Genomic DNA, 25,231 nt, shown 5'->3' with positions numbered 1-25,231 from the left:
ATGCAAGAAAGCAAACATGCCAGAAAGAACCAGAGGTATGAGACCTAGAGCTGCCTGTACTCCGCTGCATTGACAGTGCCTAGCTGCATTACCCCAAGCTAGGCTGCTTCCATGACTTGCAAACAGGGTCTTAACTGAAACCCTAAGGCAGAATTAGCTAAACAAGTGCTACTGTCATGGTAATGAGACTGATAAAAGGCATATTTTAAAGGATGAAGTGATTATTATCTAGCATATAACCTGGCACAAGATAAACACTGACTAAATGATTCATCCATAAATAGATGAGTGGAAAGAGTGGTAATCTTCAGTTAGAGGATGAGAGGGAAAAGAAGAGTTAAAAAGAGCTTTAAAATTGGAGATGATTTCTTTACCTGAAACTTTTTTTTTTTGAGACAGGTACTCACTGTGTCACCCAGGCTGGCACCTCCCAGGCCCAACCAATCCTCCCACCTCAGCCTTCCAAGTCACTGGGATTACAGGTGATTGCCACCATGTCCAGTTAATTTTTGTATTTTTAAAAGAGATGGGGTTTCACCATGTTGTCCAGGCTGGTCTTGAATTCTGAGCTCAAGTAATCTGCCTGCCTCAGTCTCCTGAAGTGCTGGGATTACAGGCGTGAGCCACCACACCAGGCCTATTTTTTTTTAAAATAAAAAATAAAAGAGACAAAAGGCAAACCATTATCAAAGTGCTTTTGGTTAATAATGGGTTTTAATGAATTTGCATACAGTGACAGGTATGGTGGTTCACGCTTGTAATCCCAGCACTTTGGGAGGCTGAGGTGGGTGAATCATGAGGTCAGGAATTCAAGACCAGCCTGGCCAAGATGGGGAAACCGTGTCTATACTAAAAATACAAAAAATTAGCTGGGTGTGGTGGTGGGTGACTGTAATCCAGCTACTCGGGAGGCTGAGGCAGAGAATTGCTTGAACCTGGGAGGTGGAGGTTGCAGTGAGCTGAGATCGCACTACAGCACTCCAGTCTGGGCAACAGAGCAAGACTCCATCTCAAAAAAAAAAAAAAAAAAAAAAAAATGAATTCACATACAAAGTGAGAGATGTGTGAACTTCATTTCCTTTTAACCTGTCACCATCGTGATTGCTGACAAAGCATTCATGTTCCAACATCAAACTCTACTGCCAATATAAATCATGAAGATCTGCTAATTAATACCAACACAGGGAGAGAATAAAAAGAAAATTGATAGAGAAAGATAAAGACAGTGAAAGGGAAGGAAGATGGTTAAAGAGGAGAGGAGCTCTCTAAGGAGCAGAGGGTCACTTAATAGATTGGAGAAACGCAGGCTCTGGAAGACTTGGCACATGTTAGATGTCCAATACATGACTTCCTGGAATCTGGACAGAGCTGTTGAAAGGCATGAGCTGGTCCAAGATTCAAGCTTGACATCTGCTACCTGAGCAACTCTGAGTACATTTCTTAACCTCCCTGAGACACCCTTTTAGGAATACCATGGGATTGGTAAAGAAAAGATTAAATTAACCTGTTCCCTCAACTCTAAAATGAAAGTAATCATACTACCTCATGGAGTTATTGTAATAAGTGGGATAATAAATTTTAAATGTCTGGTACACAGTAGTTTTTAAATAAATGACATTTCTCCTTTCCTTATCTCAGTAAGCCATTGTGTCCACTCACTATTTGATTTAGTAGTCCAACAATTCACTAGAATACTGCATTTTATCTTACACCTATTTTACAGATAGGAAAATTGAGGCCAAACAATTGGCCTAAAATCAGTCTCCAAGGTCAAGATCAGAATCCTGCTCACAGATTTCTACTCTTCTATATTTATATCATATTATCTAGTCATTTTCTACTTAATGAGGAGGAATAAAAAGAAATAGTCTGAAAAGAAGAGAAAAATAGCCTTAGAAAATGTATAATTCAAAAAGGTTGCTCAAAAAAAAAAAATTCCAGATAGACCAAACTAATAGCCTTCTACATTTAGAGAAAACCTAGTAAAGATTCACTTGATTTTATTAATGTTTACAGAATAATGCTGAGTAAAAGTACAACCTAAAGTCCCAAAAGCCAAGTTAATCACAGGCATTTAGTGAAATGTCTCCATGCTTTACCATCAGATATTAATAATAATATGTTTTAAGAAAAGAACTGTCCTGAAACTAGAAACTAGCCACTCTCAGGAAAATTAGATTGCACTTACAAAATAGAGGTACATTAACTTGCTGAAGCTTAAAAGCTTAAACTTAAGTTGTAAATTAAGGAGGTTTAATAAGTGAGAAAGGTTTGCTTTAGCCACTTCACATTATGAGACAGAATGCTCATAAACCATCATAAATGAACTACAGAACTGCAAATATAGTGTCAGTAAAAAAACACAGGTCATTACTTCATGACACTTCTCATTATCCCAGCACTATAGCTCTGACTTAGTTTTATTAACTTTCAATGAAAGTTCTGCCAGATTAAGCCCAAGAGTCAAACCACTCCCTGGAGAAAAATTAGGCCTTGATGAAATATTCAGTTCCTCACAATAACTCCATCACTGCAAATTAGGGAATATATTAGATTCCAAAGATATCAAAACATCAGAAAACCATGAGCCAGTATGACATGCTAAGCCAATACTAGACAAATCCTAGTAATTCTCTCAATTTAATTTTCTTTGAAAAATATGATATGTAAATTGCCACTAAGATCTTAACTTATAATATTAATCAACTATTAAGAGAAAAATAGCATAACAAAATTTAGAAGAGCCATCAGCTCTACAGACAACAATAGGCTTAAAATTAGATCCTTGGGAGCTAGGTCAATAAGTCACTCTTTCCAGCATCCTCTTCACTGGTGATATGTTTTAAGTCAGGCAACAACTATTTCAGCAAAAGTATCTATTCATCAGTATATCCCTAACTAAAAATGATACTATTTATTCAGTGCCTACTGTGTGATAAGTGCGATCATTAAATATTTGCTAAGCATAATTCCATTTAATACTCATCATACCTCAGGAAGTAGCTACTACTATTACCCCTGCTTCACAGATGAAAATTACTTGTCCACTATCACACGGCTACTCTGAGGAGCTGGAATTTGAACTCAGGTCTGTCTGCCTCTACTGACCCAGTTTTACTTTATAAATTTATCCAAAGAAAGTAATGATGGATATAGATAAAGATTTATATACAAAGATATGCAGCATAGCTTTGTTTATAATAGCAAAAGACTAGAAAATATCTAGATGTTTAGCAATGGAGAATTATTAACAAACTATTATATAGCCATAAGATTCAATACCATGGAACCATTCAAAATTGCTCTTGAAGAATACTTAACGGAATAGAGAAATGTCAATTATATGTTAAGTGAAAATATCAGGATGTAAAATAATATATATACTATGATTAAAATTATATGTTGTACATAAGTTCATACACATATGTGTATGCATGTATATATATATATATGTACTAATTAGATCAACAGGCATATATATACACAAAAATAAAAGAATATCTCTGGATTAGGGTTTCTCAGTCTTGACACCACCGACATTTTATGCTGGATAATTCTCTGCTATGGGGGCTATCCTGAACATTGTAAGGTGTTTATCAGACTCCCTGGCCTCTACTCACTAGATGTCAGTAGCACCCTTCTAGTTTGTGACAACCAAAAATTTCTCTAGACATTGACAAAATTGCCCCAGGGTAAGAACTCTGCTACTCTGGATGACAGGAAAGCACGTAACATTTATTTCTTCTTCGTGCATTTCAGTATTTTTCAGCATTTCTAAAATTAATATATATGTGTTACATTTGTAATCCAGGAAAAAAATGTTATTGTCAAAAAGCAAATTCACTGAGAAGGAATGATTCCTATTTTATAAGACAAAACAGTAGTAATGGAAAATACGTGTTAAAGGAGGTTTAGAATATCTGCTGTGATTTTTATTTCCATCAAAAATTACTTCGTAACTGCTTAAGAGAAAGAAACATAGCAGAAAAATGAGCAGAAATCTCTTCTACCTGTGTGAGGAACATCCGAGCAGTAATAGTTGAAAGAGGTGGATAAACCAGAATTGGTTTAGTTGTCTCCCCAATAGCACCCCCAACAAGCTTTCCATTATTAGAATAGGCAGCAACTGCAAATACATATTTTTCATTGGTTTCTAAACCTTTCACTTCGAAAATGCTTTTACCGTCAGCTGGTATCTATTAAGAAAAATATATTTCAAGTTATACATGGAAAATTAAAATAACATGACTTTTTAAATACAATTAAGTAAACCTTCTATTTAAAAAAAAACACTTTTCTTAGTCACTGTTGAATTTTAGTTATGATTCAAGTAGAAATTAGAGAGATTCACCAAAACAATGACTTCATCAAAAAAATTAATTATCATAATAATTTAATATCATCATAATTATCATAGTAAGATCTCCTGACATTGAATTTGACATACCGCTTCTCCTGAATTTGGGAGATGATTATTGTTTAGCCGTACTTTTCCATAACTTCCTTCTGCTTTGCAACCCAAAATGCAGTACCAAGAGACCTGCAGAGGAGAGAAATGACCCTGTTTAAAAGGCATTCTTTAATATCAATGTAGCAAAAGAAAACTTTTCTAAATAAAAATCTAACTATTCAAGTTTTAAAACATGAAATTCAAGTTTACAAATATATTTAGGTTTAATTTTTAAAAAGTAAAAGTAACCTTAGCTAGTTTACCGGGACAATTAAGACTAAAATATTATTCATTATTTATTATTTTAACCACCATTAATTGAACAGTTCCTGCTGCTAAGTACTGTTAAGAAATTTACAGATATTTTCTAATATGTACAACTCTATGAGATGGGGTTACTATTGTCATTTTGCTTCACAGGGAATGGAGGTACAGAGATGTTAAATAATTTTGCCCAACATCAGACAGATACTGGCCGGGGTTGACTCCTAAAATGACTTAGTCTTCGTGGAAAAAAAGAAGGCCAACACTCAAATGATTTTCATATTTTATATGATAATGTATGACACAAAAAGCAAGTGGCAAGAGAAGAAAGTCATTAAAATCTAATATTTTAAATAAAATGTAAAAATACATATGAAAAAGCCTGGAAGAAAACACCCCTAAATAAGAACAGCAGTAGGATTTGGATGATAAAATGGTAAGATGACAGGTAGCTAATGGGTCAATTTTTTCTCCAATTTATACATTTTCTGAAACATTATATCTAGTTTGTTATATTTTGAATATAAAAATTAGACATAAATCAAACACAAAATGTAAATCCCAAAGAAACAACTCAACTTAATCTTGAGTAAACGCTTAGACAATGATCCTTTTGCCAAGGTGTCAAGATAATGACAATTCATTATTGGAATGAACTTTTCTCCCTATAGAGAAAAAGGGAGGTAGGTGACACCTGAGGGTGTAGTATTATGAACGAGCCATAATACTTGTTGTAGGGGTCATGGCTATGTCATTACCTTCTTCCCAGAGGCAGCTCCTAAACAACAAGGCAAGCTAGAAAGAAGGAAAAATGCCACTGTCACTAAGAAGCAACTACCTCTTACAGCTTGTGTCTGCTACTCCTTCCTCCAGGTCAACAGGAAAATACCAACGATGTCCAATTAACACAAGTGGTTCTCAACCCTGACTGTGCTCCAGAATCACTTCTTTGAAATACAAATTTGGGCAGAATCAACCATTTTCATAAATTACAGATACCCAATCCTGTCTATCTTCAATGAATTAGAATTTCTGGTGCAAGTGTCTGAATCTTTGTATTTCCAAAGGAGTATTTCTCAACTGATTGTGATATGCACAACTGATTAAAAAGCACTAGTCAAAGGCAGAACAGGAAAAAGGGAACACAGAAGGAACCTGGAAGCTGGAGGGCAGGGTTAACAAAAAAAAAAAGAAAAATCAGATGAATCTCAGAAAAAAAATATGCAAAGCTAACTTCCTTTGATTTCTCATGCAAAAAGATATCATTTTCAAAGAAGAAAAACAGCAGAAAGACTATGTGCTATAACTTACATCATTATTGCTCCAAGTTCTATTATATAAACCAGAATTTGGAGGATAAAATTCTCTCTTAAAGCATTTTTACAAGCTAACTTTATATTTTTATTTTGTTCCACAGACGAAGACATCTTATTTGTGTAACTCTAAGAAACAATCTGTAATTAGAATCTACATAAGGGTAGAGATATCATGAACAAATCAGCACTAACTTTAGAAGAGTTTACATGTAATGTAAATAACATTAGAATTTTCAACTATAAAAGTAGATTTTAATGAAATGAATGCCTCAACAAGAGATTTTGAGAAAACAAAAGATGGCTGAAGCCTCGAACCAGAAAACTTATTTAAGCCCATAGCACCATCTAGTGTTGAGAAGGTAACAGATGGTAATAATTTCCTGGAATTCTTAATATGCATAATACATACAAACTTCCTATAATGTGCTCATTGATGAGTCTTAAAACTACAGGCCAAATATGAGACTCTTCTATCTTCCTATTTCCAAGTATTATGAAATAAAATAATCGCTAAATTGAAGTATATAAAGAATAAAATTTTGGTTAAAGAAACCCAAATATTTGAATAAAAGCAAACAAAAACACTTGGTAAATCACATGATCTTAATTCTGTACTAATTTTCCAAAATCAATGAAGTTCTGTTCTTAAACAGATTTCAAAAATCCAAAGTTTAACTTTAAAAGCACTAGCACTAGCAATAATGCATTTATCATAGAATGGTTAGGTACAAAATGAATGTCACTTCTATTCCCCTACTCTCCCAATTATAAAGCATTATGAAGGCTGTTATCAGTTGTCACTGATGTCCATTTGCCAATCGTCTGAAGTTCCTCAAAGAATGCAAGCACATTTAATCCATATTATCTTTATGCCTCAATTACCTCAAACAGAGCTTGACAGATTATAGGCTCTCAATAAATGCTCATTGGACAGAATCCAAAAAAAAAAAAAAAATCACCAAATAATGTAATCACAGTCTATCACTTCATTCCTTTTTTTTTTTTTTTTTTTTTTAAAGACAGAATCTCACTCTGTCACCCAGGCTGGAGTACAGTGGTGTGATCTCGGCTCACTCCAACCTCTGCCTCCCAGGTTCAAACGATTCTCCTGCCTCAGCCTCCTAAGTAGCTGGGATTACAGGTGCCCACCACAATGCCCGGCTAATTTTTTGTATTTTTAGTAGAGACAGGGTTTCACCATGTTGGCCAAGATGATCTCAAACCCCTGACCTCAGGTAATCCACCTACCTCATCCTCCCAAAGTACTGGGATTACAAGTTTTTGACTAAGCTTTACTACTTATGTTTAAAACAAGAAGTGGAAAGATATCAGTTAATATGCCAAAAATATGATACATTATCTCATTTAATTTTCAAAGTAAATACACTTTCCAAATTAAAAAAAAAAAAAAAAAAACTCAGAAAATGTATTTAACTTTCCTAAGGTCAGACTTCCAGAAAAGGTTGGAGCTAGAATTATAAACCTAAATCTGACTCCAAAGCCTGTATTCTCTCTACTATACCAAGTTGACATAACTTCAAGCAGGACATCCTAAAGAGAATCAAAGATAAAACTTTATTTTTATATAACATCAAAGAGCATGTTGTTGATCATCTTAAAGAGGAAAGTGTAGTTTGTAAAATATAAATTAGGTAGAACCAAATTCTTGTGAAGAAACTTAATTTCAAGTTTCAGTCACATACAGGCCAAGTTCTGAGGCATCAGAGATGGGAGAAAAAGCTCATCCTCCAATAAACACACAAAGATGTACGGTTTATAATATGGTTGGAGTTCCTATGTTTGCATTGAAAGAATCTACATTTAATTGGAAAGACTTTGGGCAGAACCTCTAGACTCATCACCTCCAAATTTCCACACTCTGCTGCTTCATATCTGTCACTGTCTCTGAAAGCAACTTCTACCCTCTTCAAATGTCTGATTCCACTATAAGTGAGACTTCCATCTTGAGCATACGAGGATGTCAGCGTATGGTGTGTCATGGTGACAAGGATACTCACAAGGAGGTGCTTCTCTACTGTTTCTTCTAACAGTATATTTAGGCATAGCAATGCTATACAGAACATATCATAAATATAACAGCATCAGGGGTAATATGTCATGAAGAAACAAAGTATAAATAAGACTTGGAATATTAATCCAGTGTTCAGTGTTTATAAATATGACTATCCAGTTCCTGAAAGCAATCAAAGTATGAACCATAGTAGGCATAAAAGTACTTATGTTGCTTTGCATGAGGCAAAAATCATACTGGACACCATACCTTAACCTCTGAAGTAAACGGAGCAGGTTTGAGTGTCACAGAACAGTGAGTTCGAGACAGCAGGATAGGTGGAGGAGGGATTCTGCTTTTCTTTCTTTTTGAACTTTCCAAATATTTCTGATAGGAATACAGGGCATTTTGTTCAGCTTCAATCCTCTCAATTAAAGAATATGCTTCCTATAATGAAATATGAAAATAGAAAAATACATGTCAAGAGCTTGAACTCTATTCACGTTTATAGAATTCTATAATTCAATATTATCTTTTTATATGTATTTTTTGAGCCTCAGAGGCTCAAATATATACATGTCTGTTTCAACTATTTAATGATTTTGCAAAAGTGAAAGATGCCTACTAAATAAGGTTAATCATGATCACCAATGGCATCATATTTATATATCTTATATGTTTATCATTATTATTAGACATGAATATGAGACATTATATTTTGAATTGAATATTCTAAGTATCTACCATCATATTTCATTGTCCTTAAAAGTTTATAACACCATCATCATTTATGCTGATGAATTATACATACACCCTAATTCAACTGAAGTGTGACTCTCAAATATTGGTATATGTGGTTTATGAAATAAGTATTATTGAGAGTTTCTTTCTATCAGCAAGAAGAAATAAAATAGAAAAAACACATTCTGTGAAACTGATGGAAAGGCAACCACTTTGTTAAAAGATTATACACAGAGAGATAACACATAAAACACAGAAGAAATATAAAAATCTGGCCTAAATAACATTTCAAAAGTAGGGCTAAATATGTAAGCAATAATAATGCATGTAAATGGGTTACACTTTCTTTTAAATTAAATTAAAAAGCAAAGACTCTCTGAGTTCTAAGTAAAAACCCATGTAAAGATTAAAATTAAGTGAAAGAATAGTCATTTCAACAAATGGTGCTGGGACAATCAAACATTACATGCAAAAGAATAAAGCTGGACTCCTATTTCACACTATAGACAAATAGTAACTTAAAATGAATAATACATTCAAATGTAAGAGCTAAGATTATAAAACTCTCAGAAGAAAATATATGACCAAATCTTTGTGACCTCGAGTTAGGTAGTGGTGTTTGGAAGATTTAATGCAATGATGCATTTAAAATGCTTAGTGTTTTGAACAGAGTAAGCAGTCAATAAATGTTAGACATTATAATCACGATTACTACTACTATTCTTTCTTTCACTTTAAGCACTCTGGAACATTCTGTTTTGTCATATCAGGACTATTATTATTAATCTTTCACTTTAAGTGTTCTGGAACACGGAAAGCACAATGACAAGAGAAAAAGTAGGTAAGTTTGACTTTATCAGAATCAAAAACTTTTGTGTTTCAAAGGATACCATCAAGAAAGTGAAAAGACAGCCTACAGAATAGGAGAAAGTGTTTTCAAAATCAAATGTCTGATAAAAGGCTTGCATTCATCATTATATGCAAAGTTATAACTGAGAATTGTTATAACTCAATAATAAAAAGGCAAATAACTCCTTTTAAATATGGGCAAATAATTTGAATAGACATTTCTCCAGAAAAGACACAAACATCCAGTAAGCACATGAAAAGTTGTTCAACATCATTAGTCATTAGCAAATTAACTCAAAAAGCAAGAAACCAAAACACAGAAACAAAAATGGAAGAAACTGGAAACATTATCCAAAAATTATTTCATGTAAAAGTGTCAGGCTCAAATGAGTTCATAAACAAAATATTTTAATTCCAAAGAACTGATCATTCCTATGCCATTTTAAATGTTTCCAAATACAGAGAGGAACAGATATCTTCTCAAATAATTTTATAAAACTATTATAACTTTGATAACAATCTGAAAAATGGCTACACATAAAAACACAGACCAGCTGTTTTACAGAACAGGACTCCCTGGAAGGGCAACAAAAAATGTGAGAGTCTTGATGAGGAAGAGGACAGAGCCATAAAAGATAAGGGGATTTCCCTAAGAGGCTGTGGAAAAACTTTGAGGGGAGAAAGTCCCACTAGAACAGAAAGGAGATTAAAAGCTATTATATTTTGACCATTAAATATTAATGTGTCTTCACTTGCATCACAGCTGTAGAGACCGAGATATTTCATGTTACATAAGAACAGATAAAATCAGCCTAAGGAAAAATTATGCAACACAGGGAAAACAGACCAATGCCCCACTAACCCTGGAAATTTGGAGACATATCCTTCTTTGGGATTATGTTCGGAGCCTGTAAAATATACTGGCAACACTGGCCCACTGACCCTGATATTCAAGCTAACTGCCTTGGACCCCCATATCAACTGACTAGCCAACCTCTCTGGGCTCCAAATTTGATCTCAAAATTTGCCTTGGTACTTCCTGCTTCAGTGAACCAGTTGGACACTAGCACCTTCTGACTTAATTCTAGCATCTTCTTTTTTTACAGATATATTTGTAAGAATTACAAATACTTTTCTTACATTTTACAGATATAAATGCAAATATCCTAAATAAAACACATAGAATACTAATACATTTATTCTAACAATATATCAATGAATATAATGCATCTTCTTTCTGTAAATCAATGAATCCAACTGAGGTAAAACATATTATGTTCTGCCATGACTATAACATAGACATTTCTTACCTGGGCTGTTGATCAGTATCACCTATGGAGTTTATTGAAAAATAAGAATGGTCCATTTCTACCCCAAAATAAAAATCTCCAGGAGTGGGGCTTGAACATCTGTATTATTTACAAACACCAAGGATAATTCCAAAGTAGGGCAAGAATTGGGAACTACTGATTCAGGTGAGTAAATCTCCTTTTCCCTCTCGCCTTTCTCCCAGTCTCTCCCTAGTCTCTTCAACCTCCAGTCTTCTAGTTCTTCAATGGTTCCTCTAATAGTTGCCAGATAAAGTGCAAGCTTTTCCAAAGCCCTTTTCACTTTGATCATGACTACATTTTCTAGACTTATCCCACTTTCTACTCTTTCCCTCTCTCATACCTATCTCTCTGTCCAACCGAACCTCTGAAACCATTAAAAACAAATCACTCATTTCCTAAAATGCTATTATTTCATGCCTCAGAATCGCCCATGCAATTCCCTCTTCCTGGAGCATCTTATGTCCTCTTTGCTTTAAGACCCACACATATATCACCTCTTCTGACATCTTCCAAGAGAGCCCAGGTATTTACATAAGCCATTTCTTTCATTATATAGTATCTTTATTTTAGCAGGTATTACACAATATGCTACCTCTGTACTTGACTGTCCATACCCTCTAAACGTTGAGTGTCTTGGCAGGAAGAACAGTGCTTTGTTTATCTCTTTAAGTTCAATCAATGTGTTTGGAATATAAGACACATGAAATGATGGAAAAGAAGGGTGATCTTTATTATATCTTTTAAGATAGCATGTTCAAAATGTTCTCATTGGCTCTTGATCAATTTTACTTTAGATCCCTAACTCAGATCCCATGGCCCCATTTGAAATAAGTTAACAGAAGTATTAAAGTTTTAAGTGAAAGGTAACAAAGGAAAAGTTTATAACAAAGCCCTTGATTTAGGTAAATCAGATAAATTTCCTAACAGAATTCAAGGCAAGCCCTAACGCTAGTTAAAAACTGGAATCCTAATTTAAGTAAGCCAATTTATTGAGCTGCTAATAAGATTCTGTTTATGAAAAAGTGCCTGGGGCTTTTAAGGGGTTTTTCAACTAGAAAAAAAGAAATAACATCAGAAAATCCCCCAAAACATCAAGAAGGAAAAATTCCCCTGAAACCAATTCTACTTAGTCATGAGAAAGTATTACCAATATGGACCTGAATGTTGTCTATAATAGCAATGCTCTAGGATACTAAACTGCTACAATTGCAAAACATAGACAAACCATTCTCTAATCAGAGATCAAGAAATAGGCTTTCCATGACATATCAGATAATCAAAAATAACTATATAATCACATCTTGCATTGTCTAGCACAGTACCTCAAAAACTATAAAGGTTTAGAAACTTTGAAAGAAAATATGAGCCTTTACCTATCACAGGGACTCGGCCAAGGAATCTCAATGGAAAGGGATTTGCATACCAACTCACAATGAAAATAAATTCTAAGTGTTCTTTCAATGGTGGTTTGCATTGCAATATGCCACAAAAACCACTGTACTGAAGTCCAAAGTATTTTTGTCTGAATGTAAATTTCTTTGCATATAGTTTCCATTAGAGAAAATGAAACCTGCCTCTCTTCCAAAGTTACTCAAAGCTTATAAGTACAGATCGATGTTAAATACATTTGACACAGGCTTAGCGCCCACCGTGCAGCAAAACACTAATGGAAAGATGCAGTGCAATCTTGAGGGTGTGAATAAGACATATGTAAACAACTATCACAGGACTGGAATGAGAAAATGCCATATTTCCTACATATCTGGTAGACCCCCTGAGGTATATTCTGGGTTCTCAACATTATAATGTACATTGTAGAAAATGATGAAAAGTAGATTAAGTCACATCCAGGAATCTTGAGAAGGAATATTGCTTAGAATAAAATATACAAGTAATAAGATAAATCTAAGAGAAAACACAGAAAGAAATGTGTAGTCTGATGGAGGAAAATATATCTAAAGCACCAAAAAGTTCAAAAAGAATGTCCCAGAGTGCTTAAAGTGAAAGAGAAATAATAATAGTTCTGATATGACAAAACTGAATGAAAAACAGTAATAATAATAATAGTGGTTAACATTTATTGACTGCTTATTCTGTTCCAAACACTAAGCATTTTATATACATCATTACATTGAATCTTCCCAAGAACCCCTGTTTCACAGATGAAGAAATTAAAACTTAAGAAAGGATAAATAACTTGACAGGTCATACGGCCAATCAGTGGTAGAACCAGAACTCTAATCCAAGACCCTTATGCTCCTAACCACTATGTTATCTTGTCTTAATAAAAAACCCAGTTAAAAGAAGTTTGGAAAGGCAACTTAGATGAACTTTCCTATGCAAAAGCCTTAAATCACTTAAAGGAAAAAAAGTCTAGGCTGGGAGTGGTGACTCATGTCTGTATTCCCAGCATTTTGGGAAGCCGAGGCAGATGGATCACGAGGTCAGGAGTTTGAGACCAGCCTGGCCAATATGGTGAAACCCCGTCCCTACTAAAAATTAGCTGGGCATGGTAGCATGCGCCTGTAGTCCCAGCTACTCGGGAGGCTGAGGCAGAAGAATCATTTGAACCCAGGAGGCGGAGGTTGCAGTGAGCTGAGATTGCACCACTGCACTCCAGCCTGGGCAACAGAGCAAGACTCCATTTCACTAAAAAAAAAAAAAAAAAAAAAAAAAGAAAAAGAAAGAAAGAAAAAGAAAAAAAGTCTAAAATGTGGATATGGTAAATAGTCTGTCAGCAGTTTGAAGCCTGGGAGTCAAAACATGGCTTCATAAGAGGAGGGTTCAGAATTAGAAGTTGGCTCTTTGATTTAAAAGGGAAAAAAGGACTTGAGCATACAATTACACAGACCTGAGGATGGGCACAGTGGCTCATGCCTGTAGTCCCAGCACTTTGGGAGACCAAGGAGAGTGGATCGCTTGATCCCAGGAGTTCGAGACCATCTTAGGCAACATGACAAAACCCCATCACTACAAAAAATACAAACAACCAGGCATGGTAGCATGGGCCTGTGGTCCTAGCTACTCAGGAGGCTGAGATGGGAGAATGGCTGAGCCCAGGAGGTAGAGGCTGAAGTGCACCATGCACACCACTGCACTGCAGCCCGGCTGACAGAGTAAGACCCTGTCTCATAAATAAATAAAAGTAAAAATAATTTTTTTAAAAGCCCATGTATATTCTTCCCCCCTAAAAATGTCAAATAGAATGGATTTGACTTTAAATGCTACAAAATAGGAAAAATAATTAAATCCAATTACTGCTAACATAGTTAACAGACTGGTATTTAGGCGATATCAAGACATAAATTGAGGAAATATTATAGCCAGGGGATATTAGAACTGCTAACACCCCTGAGTTTCTTCATTAGTTCTGGTCCAAAATGTACCATAAATTAGATTCTGTGTTGATTTTGAATGATAACCTGCTAAACCATAATGCTCCTTCGCTTAGAGTGGAATTTGGAATTGTTAAGGTCATCTCAACTACAGATTTGTTTAGGTTCCTACAAATAGTACTAGAAGAAAACTAGATGAAGCAACTGGGTTTCTCTGTAAGAGAAACAACTGGAAAACCCAGCTTGGACAACAGTAGCCCCAGAGAGGAAGGAGGGTCTGCAAAACACAGTTGTCATAGTGTGATCAGGACACAGCTATGAGAATGAATGAATTGCCAAAATTCCCCTAGAGAAGACAAACTTCTTTTCCTAGGCAATCATTTTCTACATTAGGGTGTACAAAGCTAAGGTCTTTTAGTCCTTGTATCCCTCTACTCAAGACTGGAGGGAGCAGTCAACTGGCCTAGCTGGCATCACTAATCTTCCTCTTGAGGACCAGTCCCACCTGATTACAACTGATGGGGAAAAAGAAATCCTCAAATGATGATGTTTGGAAGGGGAAGTGGATGCTGTACAGAAAACAACAGCATCCTGGAAACCCCCAGCGCTTGGATGGAGGGGCATTTCTGCCTCTTTCCTTTGAGAAATTACATCTGCAAAGACATTGAATGTTCTGTTAGTGGACTAAGAACAATGATATAAGCCACATGATGAATACTATATTTGACTAGAAGTAGAAGATCAAGGACATCCAGTATGGATCCTAGGTGCAATCCTTTAATGTAATCCTATGGAATAAAGTATGAAAAGCAAAAATGAACTTTCAGAGTTCAAATAACCAAGACAGGAAAATGGAAAACTAAATTCCCATAACAGCAACAACAAAAAAAGCCAGTCATCTCACTTGGAAAACTAATGAGTTATTATCAAAGGCTTATCTTTCATATATGGGAACAAGTTGGTCCATCATAATTGATTAGAAATAAAACAGACACCTGATGAGATTATCCAGATCCACAGAGTCAGAAAATTTCTGAAAAACAGAGACATGATATGAATTATTTAAGAGTTCTAAAGAGACTCAGACTTTTCAAACCTTTTTATGATATCAGGTGACACATCAATTACTGATTTGGGGATAATTTTATTACAAGATCATGATACTGTAAAACATTCTGTAATGCACCCCAGTTGAAAATGATTGCCAAGGGAAAGAAATTTATTTGTCTTCTTTAAAGAAAGAAAGTTTGGCAATTATTTGAGCCATAACATCGTTGTTTAGAAGAGTACCCTGAGGACTGATCATTAAGCCTTAATACTTGGATAAAAACTACCACTGAGGAGCAGATGTGGCTATAGAAGATTTCAGGACTTCTAAATAAATATTCAACATGTTCCTCATTGGTAAAAATCCTATAGAGGACGCCTCATAAAAAATAGAGCCTCTTAATGCATCTCAAGAGTCTATCCTAATAGGACATTATACTCATAATCTTTTCCTGAAATTAAAGCAGTTTCACTTTTTAAAACATAAAAGAAATTTTTTAATTCAAAATTTTTAACAAGAGCTGAGATCTCTGCAAAAAAAAAATCATCCATGTATATTCTGCCCTCCCTAAAAAAAAAAAAAAAAAAAAAAAAAAAAAAAAAAACTGATTTGACTTGAAATGCTACAAAATAAAAAATAATTAAATCTAATTACTGCTAATATAGTTAATAGACTGGTATTTGGGAGACATCAAGACATAAATTCAGGAAATATTAAAGCCAGGATTTATTATAACTTCCATTATGCTTGGGCTTCTTCATTTGTTCTGGTCCAAATGTTTGAGCCATAACATCATTGTTTAAGAGAGTACGCTGGGGACTGATCATTAAGCCTTAACACTTGGATAAAAACTACCACTGGGGAGCAGAGGTGGTCACAGAAGATGTTCCTGCCCACACTGGAAACTTGAGATGCCCCAGTATCTCCAGTCTGTTCCCTGGTCTCAGTGGTGGGAGTCAGACACACACAGGGGAACAGGCACACTATGGCCATACAAAGACAAGATTCAGTCAACATAAAACAAGGAGAAACCTCTCTTCAGCCTCTAAGAAGCCCCAAGATTAGTCCTGAGAGCAATATTTGTAAAAGAAAGATAAGGTTTATTTGCCATAAAAATAGGACTGATGTACCAATGTCCTCCCAGCACTAGACAAAAGCAAACAGCCTTGGAAGTATCTGCTGAAAAAATGGATCTGAACACACCCCTGAAGTCTTCCAACAAAGACCAGACACCACTTGGCCTTGTGATCTCAGACCACCCAACACCATCATCCAACTTCCTCATTCGAAATTCAAATTTAACCAGGCTCTTCCCTAATACTGGCAAGATAGACTTCCTCACCTTGAATATTGATAGTATCTGTCTACCCAAAATTCCTAGCCTGGTGAAAAAGACTTCTTATGAACATCTTTACTTCCTCTCTAGTCTCCCTTGCTACTATCCTCTCCCCAACCCCACTCCTACCCTTATTGCATCCAAGCTTCTGTCTCACACAATGACCTATAGGACTACAAGCATTCTATGACATTTCTAGCCCTGGGACCTTGGCAGATTTGTTCTCTCTGCCTGGAATGTCCTTTCTACTCTTTGCTCTCGTTTTTCTTGTGGCTCTCAGTATTGTTTCCGTATTCAAATTCAAGCATTCTGTTTTTCAGCATTCAACTTCACATGATCTCTCCTGGTTTCCTTAAACATTCCCCACTGTTAAGTTAGGTACTCCCGTTAATTTTCCCTAGCCCTCTTGCAATTAAAGCACATATTTACTTGTCTATGTTTCCATAGACTGGATTTGTATATGAATAAATCCAGGGACCACAAAGGCAGAACCACAAAAAGAAGGCAAATCATACCAGAAATACTAAATTTCCGTATTCTATTTTCTAACCTCAAACATCTATGCTTCTAACTCTCTCAGACCCCCGTTTTCTGGTCCTTGACTTGACGTCATAAAGATGTCCAGTCTCTTCATATTTCCATAGACACCAAGTCTTCAAATGCCTTCATGCCTTCCCTCCCTACTCAATCTGTATGCACGTTTTTAAAGCCATGAACTTTTCATTCATACCTTCATTTTATTCAAAAAATCTAACCCTCCAAAAATGTCTGCTGTCACAAATATTCTGCTGTCATTAAGAACACCACCTCAGGATAATGTCATACCACTGTGCACATCAAGATGTCTAAAAATTGTGTTATCTACATCTGTCTGTTCCTCCTTCCCTTCTGTATCAAAAGATGAGGTGTCTGCCCTGCAGCTCAACCATCATTGAAGATGAATCCCTTTATCTGTGCTTTCGAAAGCATCCTCTATAGGCCTTGGCTCTGTGTATTAACCTCTCCCTCTTATTATCTTCAATTTCTCTTTGTTCTGGCTCTTCATTTTTAGCACACTATTATGCTAAATTTTCTCTATTAAACTCCTTTAGCTCCATATCTTCCTCCTAGCTTTGACCTACTGTTTTCCTTCTCTTAACAGCCAAGACATAGCATTATTCTCCACATCTTCACCCATCATTCACTCAGCCAATGCAATCATAGCAAGATTCTGACTCTACAAAAAAAATTTTTTTAAACATTCTGGCATGGTGGCATGCCTGTAGTCCCGCCCACTGGAAGGCTGAGGTGGGAGGACCATTTGAATCCGGGTGTTCAAAGCTGCAGTGATCTAGGACTGTGCCACTGCATTCCAGCCTGGTTGACAGAGTGAGACCCTGTCTCAAAAGACAAACAAATAAAATCAACATATAATGAATTAGCAGGAAAGGAGAAGAATTTCCAGGCCAGAATGAGACCTAATTAAAAATATCAACAAGGGGATTGGTCCATAAATTAGCAGTATCTATCTAAGAAAGAAGGTACCTCAGCCAATGGACTTTAAGAATTTTAATTCTATTGTAAAGAATACACTAGGCTGGTAAAGTGTCACCCCAATTCTATAATTTCCCTCATTTTGGGTCCTTCTGATTTTATTTGGCTTCTCATGTAGATTGCATGAAGCTCTGATAAAAAGGAAATCTCTCATTTCAGAATTCAGAGCTGGAGGTACAGATTAGTTATCCTGGTCAGGATGAATTATATACAGTGAATCTGAAAGTTCATAATTGTTAAGGGCCACACATTATTTTTAATAAAGGAAATCATTCATTTCAACAGTAATTTTATGTCAGGATTAAAAGAAAAAATAAAATACTATTACCGTCAAAAATTCCCATGAAGATGTAGAGGTTGCATCTTTCTCGAATATTAAAAGAGCTTTCTGCATTAAGTAAATTGCTTTGGATAATGTATTCTTCTTTATTTTATTCATTATATTTAATTCTACAAAGGCAAACAAACATTTTACCAAAAAGACGAGATTAAAAACTATCTTTCAAATTTTTTGGAAATACCAGTTATCCCAATTTTAATTACCTGTAAAACAATCAGTGCTTCTAGATTGTTTTAACTTTTCTGGACCCTTGGTAGAAATATCTTTGCTAACAGTTGGAGTCTGCAAAACTGAAGAAGAAAAAGACTGTCATAACAAGTATGTATCCAAGACAGGAAATATTTTTTAAACACTAAGGAGTGACTATTTGTAAAGCTATTGCTTCCTCTATCACGTCATCTTTTTTCATTAATAGATCAAAATTCATATAAATCTACTATAATGCAGTTTTATCAAATCCTCTTTTATTTGCCACAGTATACCTCAGGACATAAGAAATTCCAAATTATAAAAATATTTAATTTTCTAACTCAAATAAAATCACCCTAAAGGTTGATAGAATTCAACCTACTTCTGTTGACTTTACCTTTTCACAAACTACAGATGGCAAGTCTTGATACCAATAACAATATGCTGTCAAAACTCTGTACTCAATGTCCCTTCTAGAAAAATTGTGTCATCCAAAGCCCCTTCAAGAGCTCTGGATACCACACGAAGACCTCCACTCTCCTCCAGCTGTGGCTGATGAAATCAGAGGCTCTCTCAAGATTTTTAACTAAAACATAAACTTACCCGTTGTTGATACTCGTATACAATTGGGACTGACCATCATGGTGGTTCAGTAAAGACAGGAACATGGATCACGGGGAAAAAGGATACAGCTATACTAGCCCAGGGAGATGGAAACTGCAGTACTGATTCTTGATCATCAGGTCTGGTCCTTAGGAGACCTGGTAATATATCTGTCCTTGGTGGTATGCGAGGGTACCTACAGTAACCTTACAATAAATTCCTTTTACTGAGTTTTAATTATTTGTGCTAATGCACATGAGCCACTATGGGATGGTAATGGATTCATGAAAAGATGTTAACAGACACCATTAAAGGATAGAAGGCCTCTGCAATGGCAAAGGGTAAGGAAACATCTGCATGGAGATAACAATGCAGAGCAGAAAATAGTGCATCATTCTCTCGGTACCAAGGAAATTATAAATGCTAGTTAAGCTTTCCTGATTATAATCATTGGAGATAAGAAGAATGAGACTGCAAAATAATTCTGAACGCCAGATACAGATGCATCATAGTTATGTCATGGTCATCAACAGGCAACCATTATTAAATAAGAATGCTAATGTAGGGAACTTTAGTCTGACAACAGCATGCTAAAGAAACACAAGGTAGGGGAACAAAGTGATCAGCTGTGCTAGGATGGCAGTTCAATAAAGCCGAGAAAAAAATTGAGGAAACCCAGAGATATCGCAAGGAAATAATAACTAATTCCATTTACATTTGGACTCAAGTCTTGCATCAATATCTTTAAGTGGTCTGTGATCAAAACTCATTTGGTCTTCAAAGATTTATGAATGACAATTACAGAACAAGCTATTTGGTTAAAAAAAAAAAAAGAGCTATGAGTTAGAAAAAAAAAAAAAAACTCTAATCCTCCACTATATGAGAATCATGGGCTAGTTTCTTAAAACCTGACACAAAAATTCTATTTACATTTTGAAATACATTTCTTAGACAAATCTTTTCAGCCCCAAAAATGTTCAAGGTGATTATTCTAAGTAACTCATTTATGTATTAGAAAAACTATATCAAATTTTCAATTTATACAGGATGACACAAAGATATTTTAATTATGATTTGCTTCCCTCCACACCCAGCAGGTCATATGAGAAGTAGTTTTTGAAACTATGTAAATGTTTAAAATAAAATGTAAAAAGATGACAACTGTAAAAAAATAAAAGGATGGAGAAAAAAGGAAATTTTATATAAACAGAATGCAAGCCTGGTACAGTGGCTCACACCTATAATCCCAGCACTTTGGGAGGCCAAGGTGGGCTGATCATTTGAGGTCAGGAGTTCGAGGCCACCCTGGCCAACATGGCAAAACCCGATCCCTACTAAAAATAAATACAAAAATTAGCCAGGTGTGGGTGACACAAGCCTGTAGTATCAGCTACTTGAGAGGCTGAAGCAGGAGAATCACTTGAACATGGGAGACAGAGGTTACAGTGAGCCGAGATCACATCACTGCACTCCAGCCTGGGTGACAGAGTGAGACTGTCACAAAAAAAAAAAAAAGCAAAATGCAAATACAAAAAAGTGGTCACAAGTATATATCAAATTGAAAAAAAAAATTAAAAATAGAATTAATCCAAGTAAATTTGGACACAGTTCTCTGACGTATGATATTTTCTAAAGACAAAATGAACTGCAAAGAAATCCTTAATTTACTCAGTAGGTTTGTTAATAGTGGTATTGGTTAAATAATTTTGAAAGTACTTTGTTTATTTGCCAGGATAAAACAAATGAGTAATTACATTGATGTTGTTAGGAACCAGAATGCTCAATATGAGAGAAGGAAAATACAAAAATGGAGAAGATGAGAAGAAACCCTTTAGAATTGGAATTGGAGACATAAAAAAAAAACTTGTGGTCAGGCACAGTGGCTCATGCCTATAATCCCAGAACTTTTCAAAGCTGAGGCAGATCACTTGAGGTCAGGAGTTACATATTATGTATTACATATTATGTTTGTATATACTGATAGACTCTTGCATTTTCAAAGTGGACAGTCAAATAATCTAGAAGTAACAGTTTTTTTTTCTTCTTTTTCAATCCTTATATCTTTAAATTATTTTTCTTATCTTCTTTCATTGGCTAGAATTCTCACTGTATTTTTTTTTCATCTTCCTGCACTAATCAGCAGTGTGTGTCACATTGCTCACTGTGAAATTAACTAGCATCCGAATAACTCTATTTAGCTCTATATATAATATGATTTAAATGTTTTACACGCACCTTCCAGGAACTCATTCCTGACTTTCTTATTTGGTATAGATATTTCTTTGTGCCCATAATATTCTGAGCCCACCCCCATTACAAAATGTATCAACCTCACCTGATATATTGGTTTACTTATCTAGAAGCTCAAAAGTAGAGCCTTTCCAATTTGTGCCTAACCAAATACAATGCCTTGATTTTAGTAGGTACTCAATAAATGTTTGCTTGGTTATATTAACAAAAATAATTTACTATAACTCAAACAAACATAATTGATTAAATTTTTTAAGAAGTTTACTAACTGATTTAATATGCAAAGTCTAAAGCAATACTGAAAGGTTTAATTATGTTTTTATTATGTTAATTAGGGAATTCAGAAAAATAATGAAATTTATCTGAAAACTTCAGTCAACAAGAACACAGTTTTCAAATTAAATTGAATCTGTACTGGAGTTGGGCTTAATATTGATTCAGAACAGTTACTTGCTTTGATGACTACTACCTTGCAATTTGTCCAGAAGCACAACAGCTATTCGATGCTGAGCTTGAATTAGTTCAAGATGCAAATCCATCATGAAACTATTTGAGGCAAGTGGTTTGTAAGTATCTCCATCTATATGGTGGGTATGCTTTGGTCCAACAGAGTTGAAATAGAAAGAAATACAGTTAAAACACACAAAATAGCTGTGTGTGTTCAAAACACACAAAAATAGCTGTATACTATTATCACTCAATTTATCATCATCTTATTTGTAACCATCACATTCTGCTCACTTCTCAGCCCCTTGCAGTTAGCTTAAACATTAATAAATATGCCCTTAGAATTCATCAGTGTCTTCTTCATTAACAAATTCAAAGATTCCTCACTGGAACAGGGAAATATGAGGTAAGTCACCACAAGTCATGCTTTACTTACCTACTTACTTTCAAGGGCAGTCCTCTTCCCAGTTAAGTAAAACTTACATCTAATGTAAGACTTTTCCATTCTTACCTTGGCATAGCAGTGGTCAATTACTGATGATCCATTTGGCAAAGTGGTTAACATGCAATTCAAATTTATTCCACCTATTGCTTTGTCAAGAAGTTTATAAGCAAAAAGTAACTGTTCCACAGGATTTTTCTAAAATAATTTTATAAATAAAAAAGAAAAAGAAAACTTAAGCAAAAATCAAATGCAACATTTCCAATTTTTTGACAATAATTCAAAACCAAATAACAGAAATTTAAATAGTCTATCTAACATTAACGATGTTATATTTCTAACTAAATGTATTTATCTGTGATTAAATGTGGCATGCTATCAACATGGATGAAAATAATAAATAAATTTCAACATTTTTCCAAATGCAAATTAAACTTTTCACAAACATGTATTAATATATATAACTTCCATTATGGTTTGCAAAATTCTGATTGTACCAAATGCACATGTAAATTTTTAAAACAGAGTTCACATAGTTCATCACTTTCACATACCTAATTTGATTTTTTAAAACAATTTCAGAATCTCAGACTAGAAATTTAGAGTCCATCAACTCAACCTGTCCACATTAGTCTACATCATGATTTTCAAAAACTAAACTTTTTTAATGTAATCATCCTCACAGACAGACAAATACAGAGAATAATATAAACAGCAGCCAGCTGTGCCCAAACTTTCAAATTTTCCATATTTTCCAGGTCATTAAAGGAAATAAAGCATACAGACATATGCCTATAATTTAAATCCCCCATATAACTGTCCACAGTGCCTCTCCTCCTCTCTACCCCTAGAGGTAGCCACTGTCCTTGAATTTGGTTTTACCATTTTTTGCATATTTTCAAACTTTTACTACATGTGTATGTATCCTTAACCATATGCAATATCACTTTGCATATTTTTAATTCTCTCATAAAATTCTGTAGACTCCTTTTAAAACTCAACCATACATTGCTAAAACTTATTCATGCTGATATATGTAACTCAATGGGTCAGTCAGGGATTGGTTATAAACACAAAAGTACTCTACATATTTCAAGCAAAAGAAGACTTAATACATAGAATTAGAGGTGCCCATCACCATTGCAAGTCATCGGAGAGACCAGATCAAGAAAGCTGCCAGTGACAATTTTGCTTCATGCAATTCTCAAGAGTTTGCTCAGAAGCCTCTGCGAACCTAAGAATCTAGGAGGTAACTAACAACAACCTCAAGCACCTACTACACTGAAGCAGGTGAATTGCAAGAGTTTGCTCAGCATGCCTGGTAAATTCACATCATCCATCTGCCACTGTGGATTAAGAACTGTCTCTTCTCTTCTGCACTACAAAGTCATGCAAATTCCCCTCACTGAAGACTAACTTAAAACTGTACAGAAATGAGACACTGGAAAATACAGTTCCAGGTTTCCCCATTATAATGCAAAGGTGACCACAGAAGGGAATTGCTATGATGCCAAGTTTACTCTAGTACAAGCCTACTCCAGTTCATTCATCCTTACAGCTACAATGAAATGGTATTACAATTTATCCACTCTTCTGCAAATGGATGTTTAGATTACTCTTACTAAGGCCAGGCGCAGTGGCGCATGCCTATAACCCCAGCACTTTGGGAGGCCAAGGAGGACAGATCACCTGAGGTCAGGAGTTCAAGACCAGCCTGGTCAACACTGTGAAACCCTGTCTCTACCAAAAAATACAAAAATTAGCCAGGCGTGATGGTATGCACCTGTAGTCCCAGCTACTTGGGAGGCTGAGGCACGAGAACCACTTGAACCTAGGAGACAGAGGCTGTAGTGAGCCCTGATCATGCCACTGCACTCCAGCCTGGGTGACAGAGTGAGACCCTGTCTCAAACAACAATAACAACAAAAAAAAATTATCATTACTAAATATGCTGCCATCTATTGTACTTGTCTGTGAATAAACACAAAGTTGATGCTTTTTCTTTTTTTGAGATGGAGTTTTGCTCTTATTGCCCAGGCTGGGATGCAATGGTGTGATCTCCGCTCACTGCACCCTCCGCGTCCCGGGTTCAAGTGATTCTCTTGCCTCAGCCTCCTGAGTAGCTGGGATAACAGGCAGGCGTCAGGTAATTTTGTATTTTTAGTAGAGATGGGGTTTCTCCATGTTGGTCAGGCTGGTCTCGAACTCCTGACCTCAGGTGATCCACCTGCCTCAGCCTCCAAAAGTGCTAGGATGAGCCACTGTGCCCAGCCCATAGTTGATATTTTCTTTACAGTTCTTACACATTTTCTCTGCTTTCTTTGTTTACCCATATGTCTAAGACTTCCAGGACATACTGAACAGAAGAATGACAGGTATCTTTATGTCGTTACAACACTATTAAAGGGGCTGCTTTTAATCTTTTACCATAGGTATAGCATTTACTGAAGGTCTTTGGATACCATTTATTAGATACAAAGGTTCTCATTTATTCCTAAGTACTAAGAGTTATTTTTTTAAAGGATAGGTGCTTTTTAAAGAGGATGGTTGTTTAATATTATCAAACGCTTTTTTTGCATCTCTTTGTCTAAGTGGTCACATGTTTTCCTTTCATTAGCTAATGCAATGTATTGCATTATATATTTCTAATGTTAAATCATCCTTGTATTCCTAGAATACAAACAATTTTACACTACATATATAGTATAAAGTCCATTAATCTATGTACTATATATATATGGGGGGG

General features: G+C 35.3%; 1 protein-coding gene across 3 annotated transcripts in view; it reads right to left on the bottom strand.

Moving 5' to 3' along the window:
• The window catches only part of CFAP54 (cilia and flagella associated protein 54), a 369,697-nt gene that overhangs the window by 278,941 nt on the left and 65,525 nt on the right, over nucleotides 1-25,231 (bottom strand). For all 3 annotated transcript variants that reach the window (XM_032298598.1, XM_032298601.1, XM_032298604.1), the window contains 7 exons: nucleotides 22,555-22,683; nucleotides 22,066-22,192; nucleotides 18,758-18,844; nucleotides 18,543-18,664; nucleotides 8,312-8,488; nucleotides 4,448-4,540; nucleotides 4,011-4,196 (listed from right to left, as the gene is read on the bottom strand). In XM_032298598.1, the coding sequence (XP_032154489.1) occupies nucleotides 4,011-4,196; nucleotides 4,448-4,540; nucleotides 8,312-8,488; nucleotides 18,543-18,664; nucleotides 18,758-18,844; nucleotides 22,066-22,192; nucleotides 22,555-22,683 (921 nt within the window). The remainder of the gene's footprint in view (nucleotides 1-4,010; nucleotides 4,197-4,447; nucleotides 4,541-8,311; nucleotides 8,489-18,542; nucleotides 18,665-18,757; nucleotides 18,845-22,065; nucleotides 22,193-22,554; nucleotides 22,684-25,231) is intronic.

Source organism: Sapajus apella, unplaced genomic scaffold (assembly GCF_009761245.1).
Source record: "Sapajus apella isolate SASKATOON/1434 unplaced genomic scaffold, GSC_monkey_1.0 scaffold2, whole genome shotgun sequence".
NCBI classification, from domain to species: domain Eukaryota; kingdom Metazoa; phylum Chordata; class Mammalia; order Primates; family Cebidae; genus Sapajus; species Sapajus apella.
Note: the sequence above shows the minus strand (reverse complement) of the source record. Positions and strands in the feature narration are given on the sequence as shown.